The 20,150-nt window shown below is 44.4% G+C and overlaps 2 protein-coding genes across 3 annotated transcripts; both read right to left on the bottom strand.

Moving 5' to 3' along the window:
• Nucleotides 1–2,724: 2,724 nt before the first annotated feature.
• Nucleotides 2,725–11,170, bottom strand: rmc1 (regulator of MON1-CCZ1). Of its 2 annotated transcripts, XM_035618720.2 has the most exons (22): nucleotides 10,986–11,024; nucleotides 10,276–10,352; nucleotides 10,115–10,173; nucleotides 9,932–10,016; nucleotides 9,712–9,768; nucleotides 8,990–9,076; nucleotides 8,707–8,847; nucleotides 8,374–8,477; nucleotides 8,204–8,293; nucleotides 7,920–8,025; nucleotides 7,678–7,786; nucleotides 7,151–7,195; nucleotides 6,998–7,051; nucleotides 6,744–6,872; nucleotides 6,101–6,207; nucleotides 5,725–5,844; nucleotides 5,398–5,475; nucleotides 5,151–5,255; nucleotides 4,979–5,047; nucleotides 4,810–4,897; nucleotides 4,368–4,505; nucleotides 2,725–4,111 (listed from the first exon to the last, which is right to left on the bottom strand). In XM_035618720.2, the coding sequence occupies exons 4-22, from the start codon at nucleotides 10,013–10,015 to the stop codon at nucleotides 4,032–4,034; spliced, it is 1,791 nt and encodes a 596-aa protein (XP_035474613.1). In that variant the 5' UTR covers nucleotide 10,016; nucleotides 10,115–10,173; nucleotides 10,276–10,352; nucleotides 10,986–11,024; the 3' UTR covers nucleotides 2,725–4,031. The 2 variants fall into 2 exon arrangements, with proteins under 2 accessions (XP_035474613.1, XP_035474612.1); XM_035618719.2 differs by lacking the exon at nucleotides 10,115–10,173 and having other exon boundaries at nucleotides 10,986–11,170.
• An 831-nt stretch (nucleotides 11,171–12,001) lies between these two features.
• On the bottom strand, nucleotides 12,002–19,050 carry riok3 (RIO kinase 3 (yeast)). Its single transcript, XM_035618721.2, has 13 exons — nucleotides 18,917–19,050; nucleotides 18,019–18,134; nucleotides 17,498–17,643; nucleotides 17,261–17,368; nucleotides 16,696–16,805; nucleotides 15,909–16,052; nucleotides 15,658–15,785; nucleotides 15,275–15,457; nucleotides 14,320–14,479; nucleotides 14,159–14,239; nucleotides 13,967–14,056; nucleotides 13,191–13,304; nucleotides 12,002–12,979 (listed from the first exon to the last, which is right to left on the bottom strand). The coding sequence occupies exons 1-13, from the start codon at nucleotides 18,950–18,952 to the stop codon at nucleotides 12,866–12,868; spliced, it is 1,530 nt and encodes a 509-aa protein (XP_035474614.2). The 5' UTR covers nucleotides 18,953–19,050; the 3' UTR covers nucleotides 12,002–12,865.
• Nucleotides 19,051–20,150: the final 1,100 nt, after the last annotated feature.

Here is a 20,150-nt window from a genome sequence, read left to right as displayed (position 1 = left end):
GATGGGTGGATGGATGAGGAGTGGATGGACGATGGATGGATGATGATGGATGGATGGCCGATGGGTGGATGGATGAGCAGTGGATGGCCGATGGGTGGATGGATGAGCAGTGGATGGCCGATGGGTGGATGGATGAGCAGTGGATGGGTGGATGGACGATGGATAGATGATAATGGATGGATGATGGGTGGATGGATGATAATGGATGGATGAGCAGTGGATGGATGATGGCTGGATGGGGTTTCAACTGATCCCGATACACGCGACCAGAGGGACGGGGAGCGTGAATGTGTATTTTCTCTGTCGTGTGAAGATGAATATAGCTAATTTTTCTTCTCGCACACGTTTCGCCTCTCGTCTGTTGTAATATGGAGCAAACCTCATGTGCAAAACGAATCAAACCTCAGCGGCTCATAACGGAACTGTTCGGCAACGACGGTCGGTCCCTTAGTCGGAAAGAAAGATGTTGAACTGACGGACTGACCGGACGTTGCTGTGAACTGGCACTAACAACTTCCAAAACTACTACTACTACTAGTACAGTGAAATATTGTGACACAATCCAGAGAGAGAGTTCCCTTCTGTCTCGGTGCAGTTCACACCTGTCGAGACCTAGTCAGCGTTCAAAGCATCACTGCAGAACCAGATATGAAAATATAAAGATCTCATCTTCTGCTCTCTAAAAACAAACCGACCACAGAACCGTGAATCTGCCGACGCACTGAGTCGTGATGAACAGTTTGAATTACAGTCGTCATTCATTTCTTTATTAGTTTTTCGATGAAGAAAAACTCTTTCTCTCTGTATTGTTTAATGTTCTGTTCGCTGTCTGTTTAACCGCTCTCCCTCTGGAACGTCTGACTGTGTGTGTGTGTGTGTGTGTGTGTGTGTGTGTGTGCGTGTGTGTGTGCGTGTGTGTGCAAAGTTAATTATTAAGAAAGCCATGTATTTAGAATATCACATTCAATGCTGCAGAACTGTTCTGAGGACCTGATGGTTTGTGTAGCGGACTCCTCCTCCATCTCTTCTTCTTCCTCCTCTTCCTCCTCCTGCTCATCTCTTCCTCCTCCTCGTCCTCTTCCTCCTTTTCTTCCTGCTCTTCCTTCTCCTCCTCCTCCATCTCTTCCTCCTCCTCCTTTTCTTCCTCCTCCTTTTCTTCCTCCTCCTCCTCCATCTCTTCCTCCTCCTCCTTTTCTTCCTCCTCCTCCTCCATCTCTTCCTCTTCCTCCTCCTCACCCTCCTTTTCTTCCTGCTCTTCCTTCTCCTCCATCTCTTCCTCCTCCTCCTTTTCTTCCTCCTCCTCCTTTTCTTCCTCCTCCTCCTCCATCTCTTCCTCCTCCTCCTTTTCTTCCTCCTCCTCCTCCATCTCTTCCTCTTCCTCCTCCTCACCCTCCTTTTCTTCCTGCTCTTCCTTCTCCTCCATCTCTTCCTCCTCCTCCATTTCTTCCTCCTCCTCCTCCATCTCTTCCTCTTCCTCCTTTTCCTCCTGCTCTTCCTTCTCCTCCTCCTCCATCTCTTCCTCCTCCTCCTTTTCTTCCTCCTCCTCCTCCATCTCTTCCTCCTCCTCTCCCTCCTTTTCTTCCTGCTCTTCCTTCTCCTCCTCCTCCTTTTCTTCCTCCTCCTCCTCCATCTCTTCCTCCTCCTCTCCCTCCTTTTCTTCCTGCTCTTCCTTCTCCTCCTCCTCCATCTCTTCCTCCTCCTCCTTTTCCTGCTCTTCCTCCTCCTCCTCCTCCTCCATCTCTTCCTCCTCCTATTTTCTTCCTCCTCCTCTTCCTCATCCTCCTCTGGCAGTGGCGGGTCGCGGTGCGAAGTGGAAACTAAGCAATAAGAAATCTTCTCTGAATCCAAAAAGCTTTATGTCGATCTCCTGTGTGAGTCGTCTGTTGTTTGTTTTTTAGTTTTGGCTGAGATATGATTTTTTTGTTGTGCTTATTTTTTCTTTTTCTTCTATGAAATATAAATACATATAAAACTGTGAAATCCATTGTGTTCAGTTAAAGGGTGAGTTTTAGGCTTGTTGTTGTTTCTTTTGTTGCATGTTAATCTAATTTGATCAATTATGGATGATTTCTCCATCTCTTTTTGTGCTACACACACACATATATATATATATTAATATGAAAATATATATAATCTCGCTCTCAGGGTCTCTCACAAGTCCATTAGCAGTAAAACTCCGATGTTCATATTTCCTGAGTTGCAATCCTTCCAATTCCTGATTATTTTTGTCTTTTTTTTTTAAATTTTAGATAATAATCCAGAACTGTCAATCACTACATTTAGCACTTGACTGTGAACTTGTCATTGCCGAACAGAAAAGGGTTTTTTTAAAGCCAAAAAGTTCTGAAAGTGCATCTTCCCACTCGGACTTTTGGGTTGAAGCCTTTTTTCTGTTCTGTGGTTCGACCTCGAGTTGAACTTTAAGGGAAACGTCAGACACACACACACACACACACACACACACACACACACACACACACACACACACGCTGGACCTCAATCCGAACGCATTAACACACAATCATCTGGAAACCGTTCTGTGACTCGACTGTCGTCTCCAACCAACTGAGAAAAAGCAATAAAGATTATATCGAGGAAAATGTGTGTGAATCAAACGACCTGGATGTATTTTTTTTCACTCACGTTCACCAAAGACACCGTCAATCTTCACTTTGTTTCTTTTTTTAGGGAAAAAACTAAAAAGAGAAACTGTTTAAACCCAAGTGAATATGAAAGAATTGAAAACTTTATTCTCTGTTGAATCATTTGTTTGTCTGAAGACAAATCTGATCCGACTGTAAACTGCTGAAAGACAGATTATTCCGTTATATTTATTATCAGCTAATCGATAATAAAAGTAATCTTTCTTTTAATTGTCCACCCCTCAATAAACAACAAAAAAATAATGATTATGTGAAAATTAATATGAAAATATTAAGTTTACAATGAAGAAGGATGAAGACGCAGCAGCAGGCTGGAATCTGCAAATAATAAAATTATGAAAATGTAAATGATTAATCAGTTGTCAACATATTCAAAGTCAACGAATCCATTTGTCAAATATGTATCACATTAATTTTGATAATCGATTAATCCTCCAAATATGTTTTCATGTAAATTTCCTCCAGGGCCTTGAATGTGAATATTTAGTTTCCACATCTTCGTTGATGTTTCACAACTTTCAGTTTAACACACGAACATGAAAAGTCACTTTCCTGTAGTTTGTTCTTTTATTATGATTTATAAACAGTCAGTTTTTACACTGAACAATGTAAATGTTGTCATCTGATGTAGAGAAGATGTGACTGTTAGTAAAATTATTATTCTTTATCCGACAACATGATTAGGATTTTGGTCAAAATCATTAATTTCATATTTACAGTCTTCACACAAACTGTTCAAACTGTACAGGTGCAGCCTCTGGTCACACACACAATGATACTCACATTCTGACTATGTACAATCCATGTGACCTTGTTATTAATCAGTTTATGATTCTAATATTTACACATGCACGTCTGCCGACATGAAAAGGAAAAAAGTCAGCGATCGAATCTTCTTCCAAACTTTTCAACAAAACCTTTGAGTTTTTACTTTTGACGTCGTCGGTCTTTATCAGATATGACTCATCTGTGATTTGAGGATATTGCTTGAACTTAAACAAAAAAATCCAAGATGTGGGTGAATGACAGCAGAGACTTTCCCCTCAAAATATTAACAACACTTATGAGGATAAGTCATTAAATGATCACTTGGTTTTAAAATCTTCCCGTTTTCTCATCGTCAGTTTCAGTGTCTCATAATTCAGAGTTAATATTTATTTTGATTGTGTTGTCGAACATTGAACAGTTATCGTTCCAGTTGAGTGAAGAAAAAAACAACTTCATAATATAAATATGAGATCACATTCATGACATCGACGTACAGGAGAGGAAATCAAATCCTGTACGACGTTTTAACATTTGGCCCCAAAAATCATCGTCATGGAAACAACCTGCTGAGTCACCGATGGTGGTTCTGGTGTCGGTCCTTCACACTGTGGACGGTTTCATCAGCGACTGGTCCCCGAACAACTGCCTGAAGTGATCCACGTGCTCCTCACAGTGCTCGCCTGGTAACACACACACACACACACACACACACACACACACACACACACACACACACACACACACACACACACACACACACACACACACACACACACACACACACACACACACACACACACACACACACACACACACACACACACACACACACACACACACACACACACACACACGCAGTTTAAATGTTAGAAGAATAAAAGTGAACTGCCATTTTTCCAGGTGTGTGTGTGTGTGTGTGTGTGTGTGTGATGTCACCAGGGTTGAAGGCGGGGCTTCCTCTCAGCCGGTGGTTTCTTTGTTGGAACGACCTGAACACGGTGTAGAACAACATCTGGTCTGCGGTCTGTCGCGCCGCGTCCAGGAACTTCCTCGCCGACACGTTGTCGTGTCCGCCTGCGCACAAGTCAGGTAAAACTAAAAAAGGCTCAGCTGAACACGTCTGATATTCGTTTTAGGACGCATCACTGTTGCTATGGCTACGCCTGGCGGAGACGCCCACGTTCTCTTCTCTGATTGGTTCTCATCAGTCACTTCCTGACAGTAACAGTTCCTGCTCTGACTCTACTACTGGTCTACTTCCTGTTTACACCTGAAAGTCACGTCTGGCCGGAGGTCGTCGAGATAGAGGCAACACATTCATTATGAACATTAAATGATTCGGTCGGTGAAGCGTCCAGATGACGTGAGGTCAACGTACCGACGCTGCGGATGAACCTCAGCGCGCCCAGAACCTGCTGCTTGGACAACAGAACCTCCACGATCTCGTCGTTGGCCGTCGACAGACGCTGAGAACACGAAGACACAGTGGATGAGTTAGAGATTAAAGAAACAACTGTAATGTGTGTGTGTGTGTGTGTGTGAGATACCTTCAACATGTCCAGTGACAGCTGGTGAGCAGGAGGATACGTACTCTCCAGAGACAGAAGCAAACAGGCCTGAAACCATCAGAGATGATAATGTGCTAATGATTAATGACCCCGACATGGGTCAACAACACTACGCTTCCCATCATGCATTTCAGCTGGACGTTGGACTCACCAGAGGTTTGGAGTCACTGAGGACGTGATACTGAAGGAACTGGTGCAACATGTAGAAGAGGCTGTGCTGCACCAGCGTCTTGATCACCAGCTCGTACAGGTAATGCTGAGAAACAAAGATCAGTAATGTTGAAAACAAAGATGTGGTAATGCTGAAAAAAACAAAAATCATCGAAGGAGACGTTCGTCCACACTGAGGCTGTGGAGTCACATGATCACCAGGGAGGCGTCACTCTGCTCGGTTTTACCTGTACGGTTATCTGGAACTGGTTCAGAGAGCGGATGTACTCCATCAGCACCGCGATGATGAACTTATGGGACACGCCCTGTCAAGAACACACACACACACAGTCAAATTTTATTTTATATCTGGCATCTCATGTGTATAATCCATTTTCTAATTATAAATAGACTTTTTGTTTATTAAAATACTTTTTTCTGATATTTTGTGGAGAATTTAAATTATTTGAGTCTGAAATTTTTGTGCCTCAGGAGAAATATGCACAGTATCATTAAAAGTCATTTGATTTTAATTGAAAACATGATGATTCTACTGGACGTTCGTTGTGTCGTACCTTCCTCTCTGTGAAAGATGACAGGACGTGTGTGTACATGTCTGACTGGTCGATGACCGCCTGAGTCCTGACGGGACGTTTCTGAGCCGCGCTGCCTCGACTTGGGCCTGACTCCATCGCCTACACACACACACACACACACACACACACACACACACACACACACACACACACACACACACACACACACACACACACACACACACACACACACACACACACACACACACACACACACACACACACACACACACACACACACACACACACACACACACACACACAGTTTAGAATGAACGTTGTCTGGTTGTGTGTGTGTGTGTGTGTGTGTGTGTGTGTGTGTGTGTGTGTGTGTGTGTGTGTGTGTGTGTCTCACCGTGGTGTAGCTCTGCTCCGCCTCCAGATATTCTTTGTAGACCTGGTTGAGTTTGTCAAACACCGTCGCCACGACAGGAAGACTCCCCTTGGCTCCGTCCTCCAGGACTGACGAGAAACACACTAAATGTGGATTTTCTGTCTCGTTGCGTCGGGCAGTTCGTTACTCGATGATCAGACTAATTTATGCAGATGTGTTGAAGTTATTCTTTATATTCACTTCCTGAGGAGAGTTCGCTCGCTTCTGTTCCCTTTTTTTATTTGTTCATTTTCGTTTGTTCTTTTATTAATTTGTTCTGTCGTTCGTTTGTTTTTTGTTCTATTTCTGTCTTTTTTTCGTTCGTTGGTATTTGGTTCGTACGTCATTATTTCTTCGTTCATTCATTTTTTCCTTCGTTCGTTCGTGGTGGAAGGATAGAACATGTCTGTCTAACTGTCTGTCTGTCTGCTGGAACTGGACAAAGGGGGCGGAGCCAGGAATGTTATTTTCATCTCTTTCTGTAACATTGTGAGACAGAAGGTTTCTCTCTTGGCTCTGACTCGTCTTGGCCGCTACAGGTGTGTGTGTGCGTGTGTGTGTGTGTGTGTGTGTGTGTGTGTGTGTGTGTGTGTGTGTGTGTGTGTGTGCGCGCAGACAGACGTACTCTGCGAGCAGACGGACAGGATCACCATCTTGCAGTCTCTCCGTCGTAACAGAAAGTCCATCAGTTTGCCTTTGTCCTGCAGCAGGTTCACAGTTGGCGGCAGCTTCACCTGCAGGTACCACAGGAAACCTGACAGACACAGAACACGGCCAGGGAATGAGCTCTGGTTTTTGTTTCTAATAATCATTATCAAAATATCTGACAACAGCTTTAACATTTCATTCAGTGTGTGTGTGTGTGTGTGTGTTCCACACCTTCACTGGCACTGATGATGATGTCGGGTTGGAAGACGCTCCAGGAGGAAGAGTCTGGAGCGACGGTCAAGGTCAAAGTGGTCAAAGTGAGAAAAATAATAAAATTCCAGACTATTGATTTTAAATGAGGGAGTTATTGTAAAGAGAGGATACAGAGCTGGCAGGGAACCGGAGGCTGAGAGGCGACGACGGCCGGACCTGCAGAGAAACAACAAGAAAAGAAAGATGGACACTGCGATAAAGAATAAAGAATCCTGCACAACTGTACGCCAAGAGTCTCCTCCAGAGGGCGTCGGAGAGTCGGAAAAATAAAACATCACAATAAACTTTTCAAGTTATAACAATAAAATGTCATGTTATTTTGTTAAGAAACGTAGATCATCACAATGTCATCCACCATCACAGCATGGTATGTTAAGTTGTCACGAAATAACGTGAATAGTTGTTACGACAAATAACGTGCAACACGAAATAACGTGAAAATTTCACCAAATAACGTATAATAAAATGATCATTTTTATTTTGTGCGGCCGTTGCCGTAAAAGTGCAGCGTCATCGTCTGTGCTGCCAAAATAAAGAAGTGTCAGGTTTCCATTGCTGCCGATCGGAGCCAGAACCAACAAAAACCTGCATCTACTGCGGCGTTTGTGACGCACAAACACTCGGAGGTGAGTGTTCACCTGACAGCGGGATCCTGTATGGGTGGATGGAGCGGCCGGGCAGGACGGGCTGGTGTGTGTTCACCGCACATTCAGGCTCCTTCAGCTTGATGTCGAAGATCAGAGACGTCTGAGACACACACACGCACGCACGCACACACACACACACACACACACACACACACACACACACACACACACACACACAATAAATAACACCGCCATGTTCGGCTGCAGCTGTGAATGAATCCCGACTCACTGACCTGAGAGCTCTGGTGATGAACCACCACCAGGTTGTCCACGATGTTCAGAGCAAACTTCCCTGTGGTGTTCAGCTTCAACACATGGCCCTTTTTACACGCACCCTCCCTGAACACATTTCATTGTTTTTGCTCAGACAAAAGAAATAGTAGATATTTTAATGACCAAATCTCTGATTAATTCATTCATTCATTTGTGTTTGTGTGTGTGTGTGTGTGTGTGTGGGGGGGGGGGGGGGGGGGTGTGTGTGTGGGTGTGTGTGGGTGTGTGTGTGTGTGTGTGTTACCTGGGTAAGTGATACAGAACCACCTCTGCACTCGGACTGTTTGCTGTTCTCGAGTGATGCTTCAGATACATCACGTACAGTTGACCGTAGCTGCAGACAGAGAGACGTTCCATCAACATCCGACCAATTAGAGGAAAGACAAACTCATCAAACACACGCAGCCGTCTCACATGGTTGCCATGGCGATGTCCCTCTCCGACAGGCTGAGTTTGGCGGGCTTGGGGACGACGGGCAGTTCGATCTCAAACTTGGACATCTTGGACATGGTCCCGTTCTGACACGACAAACAACAACAGAGTGAAACATCATGTCACCCGTCTGACTTTTGCCTGCGGAGGAGGTCACTGAAGGTCACAGAGGGGGAAGAAAAGGAGGAGGATCTCCACGTATCAACGCGTCACACCAGTTGCGTCTTCGCAGTGACTTTGTATGTAATTGGCGTAGCGTCCGTGTGAACGCACCATCAGATCATTTGAATGTGTAATGTTGAGTGTGACTCTGACCCTGAATGCGAAGGGCTGCAGGACGTTTCCCTGCACGGTGGTGGACAGCAGGATGACCGACGTCTCTGGACAGTACTGGTACCAGTTCACATTGATGCTCTGGCTCTTCAACAGCTTCGCGCTGCGCTTGTCTGGAAACACCTGCGCACACGCACACGCACACACACACACACACACACACACACACACACACACACACACACACACACACACACACACGTCAATGCACACAGTCGACTTTCATCACGCGTGTTCCCGTGCAGCTGAAGAGGCGGAGTCCCACCTGGTAGAACTCGATCCCCTGGTCGGTGATGAAGACGATCTCGTTCCAGCTGGTCCAACAGAAACCCAACACGCTGGCGTTCTTCGTCTGCCGGACGAGACGGAAAAAACACAAACCGCCGTTAACTTAGAAAAACAACACACGAGGAGCCAATGTTTTCACCCCTGTCTGTCATCTGTCTGTCTGTCTGTCTGTCTGTCTCTCTCTCTGTCTGTCTGTGTGTCTGTCTCTCTGTCTGTCTGTCTCTCTGACTGCCTGTCTCTCTCTCTATTTGTCTGTCTGTCTGTCTGTCTGTCTCTCTGACTGCCTGTCTCTCTCTCTATTTGTCTGTCTGTCTGTCTGTCTGTCTCTCTGACTGCCTGTCTCTCTCTATTTGTCTGTCTGTCTGTCTGTCTGCCTTTAAAACTGCCTATCTGTCTCTCTGACTGCCTGTCTGTCTCTCTGTCTGTCTGTGTGTCTGTCTCTCTGACTGCCTGTCTGTCTCTCTGTCTGTTTTGCAGTAAACTTGGTGGGAGGACGGAACATGGACCAAGAGAGAATCCATTAAATTCTGTGTCTGATCTGGGAGTTTCTTCTTCATGGAGAGTTCCCTTCTCTTGTTTCACAGAGAATAATTAATGCATCTCGATGATTTCTGATCGATGAGAGTGAGAGATTTGCTGCGGCTCGACCAATTGGACCTCGAGGAGGAAACACACCGAGGAGGATAAAGTGTCCCGTACCTTACACTCCTGGGTGAACTCTGTGTGCGGGTAGTCCGGGATGAAGTTGATGAAATCCTACAAACGACATGAAATGTTATATCTCAACAGTCTGGAACAAAGATACTACGGACATTAAGTCGAGCAGGCAGAATAATTCATGATTAATAAACCAACGTTACAACAAATAATTGTTAGTTTTTTTTAGCTCTTGAGTTTAGTCGTCGTGGTCAGAACTCACCACGGACTTGGAGGTTCTCTGCACGGCCAAGATCTTGTTCCCGATGGAGAACTTGATGCACTTCACTTCCCCCTTATCGTCCATCCTGCGGGCGGAGAACACGGAACCCAGCGAGGAGTGAAGAACAATTCATTGGACTTTATTTATTTCATTGTGAGATTTGAGATTCTACACGAGTTTCACCTCGAATCGTCTCAGATGAATTTCATGTAAACAACCGTCTGAGACCCAAACAAAAAAACCTGTCACAGGACAAATACTTGGTAAAGTATGTTTTGTTTTAACATCTGTACTTTTACTGAAGTATCCGAGTACGGACACAACATTCCTGTAAACGTTAGTACCTGAAGGCAACACTGCTCTTGTCATCTGGGCCTTTGACCACCACACCTGTGGCTCCACCTGAACGCACCGCGAACACCTGCAGTCAGAAAACAGGGCCTGAATTACTCACGTTGAATACATAATTAAAAACGGGGGCGTGGCTCAGGGCGGTGACGTCACAAAGTCACGGAGGTCTTGACAGCTCGTGATGAGTAAAGTTTTGTGGACTGAACGTTTTAATACTTTCACAAAATCTATTTACTGCACTGCAGTTTAATCAACGAGCTGATTAGAAGATGTATAGAGCATAATTGTTGGAACAGTTTATTAACTTAGAAAATAAAACTCCACATTGACATTAAACTTTGTTGTGCATCAATTTACCAAACAGCTTGTTGGATAATTTGAACTGTTCTTAATAATCCAATGATGCATCTTAACTTCATGATCAATAAATCAAATTTATATATATTAATAACTCGATCGATGATGAAATTGAAATGTGTTCTTTTATGTCCTAAATATGATAAAGATGAATGTTGTTTACTTACTGTAACATATCAACACACATTTCAAACGATCGATTATCTCATATTGATGAAACACCACGTGACGTCAGCACAATGAAGCTCATCGTGATGTTTTGTTTTGTAAATAAATATTGTTCGAACTTCCTCCTTGTCGCTTGTTAGCTAGCCCCGTTAGCCGCGATGCTAGCTAGCTGCCTCACCTGTTTGTTCGCCTCGTCGAAGAAGACGTTGTTGACGCTGGACGCGTTTTCGAACTGCACCGGGTTCTCGCACAGCTCCAGGTAATGTTCCCCGCTCATCGTGTCGCCCCGCTCCGCTCCGCTCCCGTTCAGGTGCCGCTCCGCTCCGCTGCAGCTTCCTGTCAGCCGGGCGCAGCAGAACCGGACGTGACGACGAGGCTCCTGGTTTCATCCTTCAGAATAAAAGCGTAGATTTTTTGGGGGGGGTTTGATATTTTTAATCACGGCCATTTCTTATTATTGATTGATATTTAAGATAGAGGCAGATGCAAAATCCTTCTCCATTTGAATATTGGGGAGGAAAAAGGCCCCATACTCATGAATAAAAATTAAAGATAACATATATAACAAATGAAACGAATCAAAATAAAATCTCTCTTCTTCAACACATCTCCAGCATTAGTGTTGATTTAGCCAGGTTATAACGAATTAACTTATTTTACTTATAACTCTCTGGAACATTATTGAGTTTCAACTTCAATCCAAAATAAATAAAGTTTAATAAAAAGATTTCTATACTTTACATTAATAACACTTCACAACTCGAATATGAGAAATTGCTGTCCACAAACTAATTCGTCTTTCATAAAGTATAATAATTTTCCATATGCAATATAGTCTACTTCAAATATGTTTGATCTTGTTTTTCATTTTAGTAATGTCTAGTTTATTGTACCACAGAATTAGCATCTTCACTAGCACACTAGTATCGTAAACACACACGACTTCGGTCTGTAAATAGTTGCATTAAATTCAAAGATTTTAAAAATGTCAAACTAAAAATATGTTCGGCTTTTGTTTGGTGCAAGCGTTTTTGATTAACCTTTTATTTTGAAAGGATCAAGTACGAAGTCCGCTTGAGTCATGTGACAGTAAAGATCACGTGTCAGTGACTCTGCGCTACAAACAACAAACTGTCATGTTTGTCTGATAACTAACAAGAACTTGTTTTTTACCTAATAAAAAAATCAATCAAACAGTTTTCAACGTCTCTTTTTAATGACGTCACTGGTCTGCAGGCGTTTTCACACATGAAAAGACTTTTCATCAGAACGCATCTTTATCCACAGTGAACACCCGACATCATGTGATGTCTCCACTGCTGCAGCGACACAAACATCACGCATTACACATTTTCATATTTTATCCATTAACGTCACAAACAACAATCTGCGATGAGTGACCGACCTCGAACTTTCATATGTGACCGACACTTCACACAGTCGTTATAAAACTGCAAGATTTTTTTTATTTCAGTCGACAGATTTTATGAGTTGATTTTAGAGCACGAAGACGAGGAGGGAAAGAGATGGATGAAGATGAAGGAAGATGGTATTTTAATATTTCTTTCAGGATTATGTCACTCGATAAAAGTTCCCAAATAACAAAAAAAATAGTTTTAGTTTCCAGATATCTCTAACGTTTATTAATCATTTCACGTCGCTGAGGCTACGTTCAAATATTCAAACGCAAAGTGTCGCTCTTGTACGGTTTCCTAAAAAATAATAATAATGATGATGATTATAATAAATGTGTTTACACACACACTGTGATCAACATCAGTAAGAATATCAGCAGGAGATACGAGACGTGGCCTCAGCGTCAGAAACCCTGCTGGTGGATCTCGGCAACTCCGACGCTCCGACTTCAACATCCACCTCAGTCAAATCGTTCCTCCTGCAGCCAGGAGGCGCCCCGCCCTCCCCCGCCCGCAGCTGGGTGGTGGTGGTTGTGGTGGTGGAGGGCGTTGGGGGTGTGGTTACAGGGCTCCTCCTCCATTCATCTTCTGACAGCGTTTTCAACACGGCGGGTCGTGAAGAGAGAGCGAGTCAGGCCGGGCGTTAGTCAGCGGCGTCGACTTTTAAAGGAGGGCCAGCGTCCTCCGAGTCGACAGGGAAGATTTTCTTCCCGCGCTTCTGCACGTGATCCTCGTTCCTCTTCTCCAACGCCTCGATCTGTCAGAGAGACGAGCTCAGTGTGAGACGAGTGTGAGACGGAATGTGACTGGATTCTTGTGGATCACATAAAATAGGAGGAGCTGCTGAATGAGTTCAGACACACTGCCTGTAGCATGTTGCAGTGGCAGTGTGTTGGCTGATGCTGGTGAAAATTGCTACGCTAACATCCTCAAGACTGTTTGACAACAGGAAGGTGCGTGCGTGTTACCTCAGCCACGAATTCAGCCTCCTCCTCAGAACCAACGGGGATGTTCAGTCCACTGACGGTGTTGAACAGGTCGTACACACTCATCGCCTCATTCACGCCTCTCTTCTGGAAAAACTGGTTTGTGTACGCACACACACACACACACACACACACACACACACACACACACACACACACACACACACACACACACACACACACACACACACACACACACACACACACACACACACACACACACACACACACACACACACACACACACACACACACACACACACAGTGATTCATGTATCCTGTGTGATTAATATCATTTTTGTTGTCCAATAAACCAAAGGCCGTTTGGGTGAAAGGGGCTTTTAACTAAATCAGTGACCTTAATGAAATGTTCCTCTTGTTCGTTACTAAACGTGAAGAATTAACCTCCTGATACTCAACAGACCGTAAGACGGAACCGAGCTGCGCTCAGGAGACAGTGTCAGAAGATGAAGAGGAGGAAGGGTGAAGGAGAAGGAGGAGGAAGGTGAGGAAGAAGAAAGAGACAAGAAGAAGAAGAGGAGGAGCAGGAGGAAGAAGACAAGGAGGAAGAATAAGAGGAAGGAGGAAGAAGAGAAGGAGAAGGAAGAAGAGGAGGAAGGAGGAACAGGAAGAAAAAGAGACAAGAAGAGACAAGAAAAAGAAAAAAGAGAGGAGATAGGAGGAAGAGGAGTCAGAAGAAGAAGAAGAGAAGGAGGACGGAGGAAGAGGAAGAAGGAGAAGAACAAAAAAGCCGTTACCGTGGAGACGTTCCTGCAGTCTCTGAAGAGGAACTCCAGACCATGAGGATGAGTCGGCTCGATGGACTGACTGACGTCTATAAACCACACCTGAGAGAGAGAGAGAGGATGGACGACAGAAGGATGAACAGAACTCTGGAGGAGGAGGAGGAGGAAGAGGAGGAGGAGGAGGAGGAGGAGGAGGAGTCTCACCTTCCCCTCGTGCCACAACATGTTGTATTCACTGAGATCAGCATGAACCAGGTTACACTCCTGATACAGCTGCTGCATCATCTGCACACACAAACAAACACATATTAATATATATACATACATATATACATAAACATGACACTTCCTGTCTGTGCACATACGTGTAGAACTTGGTAGTAGGCGTTCTTCATCTCCTCCGAGCCCAACATGGCGTCTTTGAGTTTGGGGGCGGGGACGTGGTCTTTGCCGATGAACGACATCACCAGGATGTGCTTCTTCAGCAGCACCACCTCCGGACAGGGGATCTCCGCCTTCTTCATCCTGAACGCACAAACGGCGACCGGCCAATGTCAAAACACGACGGACGGCGTCTCTGCCACAATCACGAGTTACGCGCGTTATCCAAAGCGACCACACGGTGGCGCTGTAATTAATAAAATTGTGGAAAAAGGCCACGCCCCTCATAGCTCTCCACAACATGAGCCTCTTGGATCGCTAACGTGGGCTAATTAGCATAAACTGAAAAACGGTACCATGAATAAAACTTTTGATATTTTGCCTCTATCAACGCCAAACTTGGTACGCCGCCTAATGGGAAGGAAATACAAATTCTATTAATAAATGAGCAAAATTGGTGAAAAAACATGCTACTAGCCAAAATGTCCTCGCAAAGGGCGGGGCTTAGAGGGAGATATTGGCCGTAAGTCATTAACCATTTGTCCAATCATCACAAATTTTGCTACATAACTTACAGCTGTGACTAGCTACAGTTCCTCTTATGGCATTTTGTTGCCAACCTATAGGGGGCAGCACAAATGACACAAACAAGTGTATCTCAATAACCACTCAACAGAAAAATTGGTGGGCACGCTCTGGGGGCAAGTATTGATCAGAATTCTAAGCACAATCCTGATTCGTGAAAGTGGGCGTGGCCTATAGCATATATGCTAATAACTCACTGGCAACCTCTCAGGCCATCTGGTGAATACACACACTGAGTTTGGTTCACATCCCATGAAGGGGGGGGAATGGCAGAGAGTTTGAACCCTTCAATCGCCGCTCATGACTATATTTAACTTTATTTAACTGTGATGTCACTGTGGTGCGCTCAGGTACCTGGCCAGGTTGTGCATCTCTTTCTCCGCCCACAGCCTGATGACTTTGCGCGGGTTCAGCTTGCTGAAGCGATCTCTGAAGCGATAGTCGTCCTTGATGTAACGGTCTCTGTTCTTGAACTCGTTGAGCGTCGTTTTAAAAACCTTCAGCACCACCTCGTCGGGCACCGGCTGCTCCTCCAGGCTGAAACACAAACAATATTTAAGAATTAAATAGACAAACATGATCATGATCACATTTCTACTGCTCTCAGCTGTAACTAACAAAAATGTAATCATGTCATCATCCGTTTAAATGATTGTGACGTTGAGAAGAGGCAGAAATGGATGTTTGGATTATTAATTCTTTCTGTAAAAAAAACAACATTTTCCGTTTCCTCTCACCTCCCACCGTCGGCGTGGAATACGACAGCCTCTTTCCCGGTGCTGATGCAGCCGTTGATGTTTTCCAGCACGCCGGCGTTCACCATCTTATACATGAGCAGACGAGTGCGAGGGTCGACGGCTTGTTCCTGCGGAGGATGGACGGAGGTGTTGGAGTGCGAAGAGGAAACGAGGACGGGATGTGTGTGTGTGTGTGTGTGTGTGTGTGTGTGTGTGTGTGTGTGTGTGTGTGTGTGTGTGTGTGAACGTACGGCGGTGGAGTGCTCCTTCTTCTCGTGCAGCCTGGCGCTGCGTCGCTGCTCGCTGTAGCAGTGCTGCTTCAGAGAGTTGAACACCTGATTGGGCAACTTCAGGTCCATCCCCAGCCCGTCGCCGACAAGGACCTCGGGAGCAAACTGGAGGAGGAAAAAAAGAATCTCCTGATAGAGCGTGAAGAGCACAGACACTGTTGTGCAGAGACACTTTCAGACGTTAAAGTAGGGCTGGGCGTTATGGCTGAAAACGGTAACACGATACAAGTGTTTCACATCGGTCGATATCGATAATTATGGATAATTTTTATGACCTAAGAAACACAAACACGAGCCAATGAGATGGTGCAACCAAACGTGATACTGTTACATGATTGGCTATTAGGCGTGACACTCCATACGTTGCAGAGGACGAGTGCCGGCGTAGCTAGCGGCCGGCGTAGCTAGACTCTTTGCTCCGGCTTCTTCCAACGAGGAAAAAAAAAATTATTGAAACGTTCTATCAAACTCATTTTCTATTGATATTGATTACGTTTATATCGTGATACATATCGTTATCGTTTTATCGCCCAGCCCTACGTTAAAGCGACAGAATGTTGCGTTCAGGGAGCGTCAGAAACAACAAAGACGCCGCTCTCCTCGTTAGGAAAAGAACAACAACCAAAGACTACATACTGTTGCTTTAAATTTGATTAACCAAAAACTCCAGATGATTTTGGGATTTCAAAGACATCTGTAGCATCAACATGTTCACGTTCATAAATCACATGAATGCGAGGTGACGTACGTTGTCCATGCGAGCGGCATTCTTACGACCGCAGGTCACCTCGTCGTGTTTGGTCGTGATGTTCTTGCCTTTTCCGATGAAGCCTCGACGGGGCGTGGTCTGAGGCTTGTCTGACACACACACACACACACACACACACACACACACACACACACACACACACACACACACACACACACACACACACACACACACACACACACACACACACACACACACACACACACACACACACACACACACACACACACACAGTAGTTTGAACATCAGTCGGTTAAACGGTGGTAATAGATGATGTGGCAAAGGGAGAATATTTGGGGGCTGGAAAATTAAACAATATCTATAATTATCGCAATATAATTTTCACCAAGGCACAGTGAGGGGGTATATTACAGAACTGCTTTAAGTGTTTGTCGTTCTCACCCACAACCTTAGAAAATAAAATAATGTGACGTTTATCGTGATAATTATCGATATATTGATGACATTTTCTAACAGTCCAGCTGGAGATGAACTCAGGGGTCAGGGGTCAGGGGTCAGGCCGTGTGGGGCTCGGAGGCGTTACCGGCTTTGTAGGGGTCGTCTCTCGTGTCCTGCCAGTCGACCTCGTCCTCCGAGCTGTCGCTGTCTTCGTACGGATGAACCTTTCGGTAGTTCTCAAAGGAGATGGACACTGGACGGGACACATTGAAAGGCCAGAGCGTCACTGACGGCAACTTCGACCTCGTCACCTCACAGAACTCGTCTAACTGAACATTCCGCGGGCGCACCGTGGATCTCAGACGACAGAAGTTTTCTCTACCTTTGCTGTCTCCGTTGAACTTCTTCTCCTCGCGGCGGAGCTGGTCGTCAAACTCGCGGTCGAACTGCATCTGCAACATCTGGGCGAGCATCAGGTCGCTGGTCGTGTCGTGGGCCTCGTCCGACAACGTCACATCTGCCCCGGGCCTGAGAGAGAGAGACAAAGCGAGAGAGAGGGAGAGAGGGGGGGGCGGCGACGTTACAGAGAAAAACAAAAACACAGATTCACAAAGACTGACATCAACTTTCATTGTGGATTAACCTGCCGATATTTGATCAACTAACGGCGTCTTTAAAAATGTCAGAAAAATGATTTGATCCAAAATCTGAAAGAAAAGAAGGTTTTATTTAAAAAATAAAATAAAACTCTTAGTTATTGTTAATGTAGTTATGAACCCGTGTAATCAGTTGGCGTGCAGGATACATAGATCTTGTCCACAAGGGGGCATCAGTTGATCAGACTGTAAATCAATCAACTCCAGAGTGACGTGGTCAAATGACAGGTGAGTGACACACACTCACTCGCTGAGAGCAGGGACGGTGTTGTTCTCCTCGTCCAGCTGTGTGGCCAGCTGCTCGCTCATCACATCAGCCAGAGAGCAGGCCGGAGCTGCCGGGGTCGCCGACCCCCACGGGCTCTGAAGAGAGAGAGAGAGAGAGACATACACACACACAGACACACACACACACACAATTACTTGAAAATCTTGACAAAAATGTGCATTCGTGTTTATATTTTGCGTAAAATAAAAGTTTGGTTTTCCTAAGTCAACTTCTATGTATTTGGTTGTGTTTGTCATATATTTTTTGCCAATTTAGTTATTCATGATAAAGTAGTTTATGGTTAAACTAAAAATATCAAGCCTCAAGTACATTTCTTTGTCATAAAGGTTAAATTAAAAAAATATATATGTCGCTGTATCGATATCGGCCCCCCAAAAAATCCATATCCGACTTAAATATTACAAAGTGCTTCACTTGGACAATCATCAGATTACGTCACAGTTTTATGTAATTCACCGGAAATCAGAGCACGTGTCTGACTCACGAACATAAACAAGTCGGAGGTGAGTGACGTGTTGAGACATGTCCGACGTGACCACGCCCTCTTCCCGACGTGTGTTCAGGATCCGCCCCCCGCACACATGAAAAGAGTTTTTCAGTTACGATCTTCAACGGATTAAAAACAATAAAGGCTTCAGAGGGCGGACAAGTCGGACAAGTTATAATTTCTGACAATTATAATTTCAGTGATACAAGTTTCCGGAGCGTCGTGGGAGGATTGTGAAGTTGAGACGCGACAGAAATAGAAACTGTCGAGACGGCCGCGGCCATGTTGGATCGCATGTAGCATGTAGCATGTAGCGGCTAACACGAGCTCCGCGACAGATAGACACGCTGACAGAACCGAGCTTCTCACCTTTGGTGTTTCCGTCGCGACTCCGGTTCGATCCATGATTGTGACAACGCGTGATCGAGTCTGTCTTCGGGGGAGCAGTGAATGCTGGCTAGCCGCGGAGCTAACGATAGCACGATAAAAAAGAGTTGAGAGAAATGGATTAAAAACGACGTTAAGCGACGTGACACGCGCAGGAAACTGTCGATCGATGTTCCGTTAATATTAAAGAAGATGATTGACACGTCGGCGACGAATGCTTATCTACAAATAATGTGGATTTGACTCGAGGCAGCGGAGACCGCGTCTGACCAGCTGGGCAGCGACCTGAACAGGAAGTATGTCACCGCACAGGAAGTATGTCACCGCACGACTTCGCAATAAAAGTCTTTTTTTTTTCTTTTTTTTTTACAAAGGTCTTTTAATTTGTTAAGATTCACCAGATAAGTTAGGAAAAATAAAATTCAGATCAACGAGAAAATGACAAATGTGGAAACGCACCAACATTTCTCACAAGCTGATGATTATCTGAATAAATTATGAAGTGTAAATGACAAATATGAATCTGATCTCAGCTGCTGCTTTTGTCTGTTAATCAACTCGTAAAATAACTTAAGATTAAGATAACTGATGAATATGATTTACGTCACTTTGTATCTATCCAAGCACTAACTATATACTAAAGTATGAAAAGATCAGAATATAATAATATGACATGAAATGTCGACACAGATTACAGATAAAAGATTATAAAAAAATACAAAATGTAAAGGAAAAAAATACACAGAATATATTAACGTTAGAAAGTTGTATTTAATTAGTCGGAAGGTAATAGATATATTATTATTCATCAATTCCATATTAAAATATATAATTTATTACTTTTCAAAAATTAAAAATTGCCTAGATGACTGTGCAGATGTAGAATCAATTAAGAATAATTGTGTGTATGATATTGACTAAATGTGATGTAATGCTGTAAAAAATCTTTTCAAATGTAAATGCGTTTGCCCGCGTGCGCGCATCAACTGTGGCGTGTGCGCGACCTACAATCTGTCCAGGTTGGCTCGTGAACGCGCACGGCCGTCAGCTGCTGTCACACAGGTGAGTGGTCACACGGCGTCCACAGGCGTCCCACCGGAAACCCGTCTTCAAAATAAAAGTATGGATAAACCAGGTTATAACGTTTATTAAAATAAGTTTTGGTTCAAACTGGAAACAAAAAGAATTAATGACGTTTATTTAGGACCTAGAATAT

This window comes from Scophthalmus maximus, chromosome 21, assembly GCF_022379125.1.
Source record: "Scophthalmus maximus strain ysfricsl-2021 chromosome 21, ASM2237912v1, whole genome shotgun sequence".
Taxonomy (NCBI): domain Eukaryota; kingdom Metazoa; phylum Chordata; class Actinopteri; order Pleuronectiformes; family Scophthalmidae; genus Scophthalmus; species Scophthalmus maximus.
The sequence above is the reverse complement of the archived record's forward strand: the minus strand, read 5'-3'. Positions and strand labels throughout refer to the sequence as shown.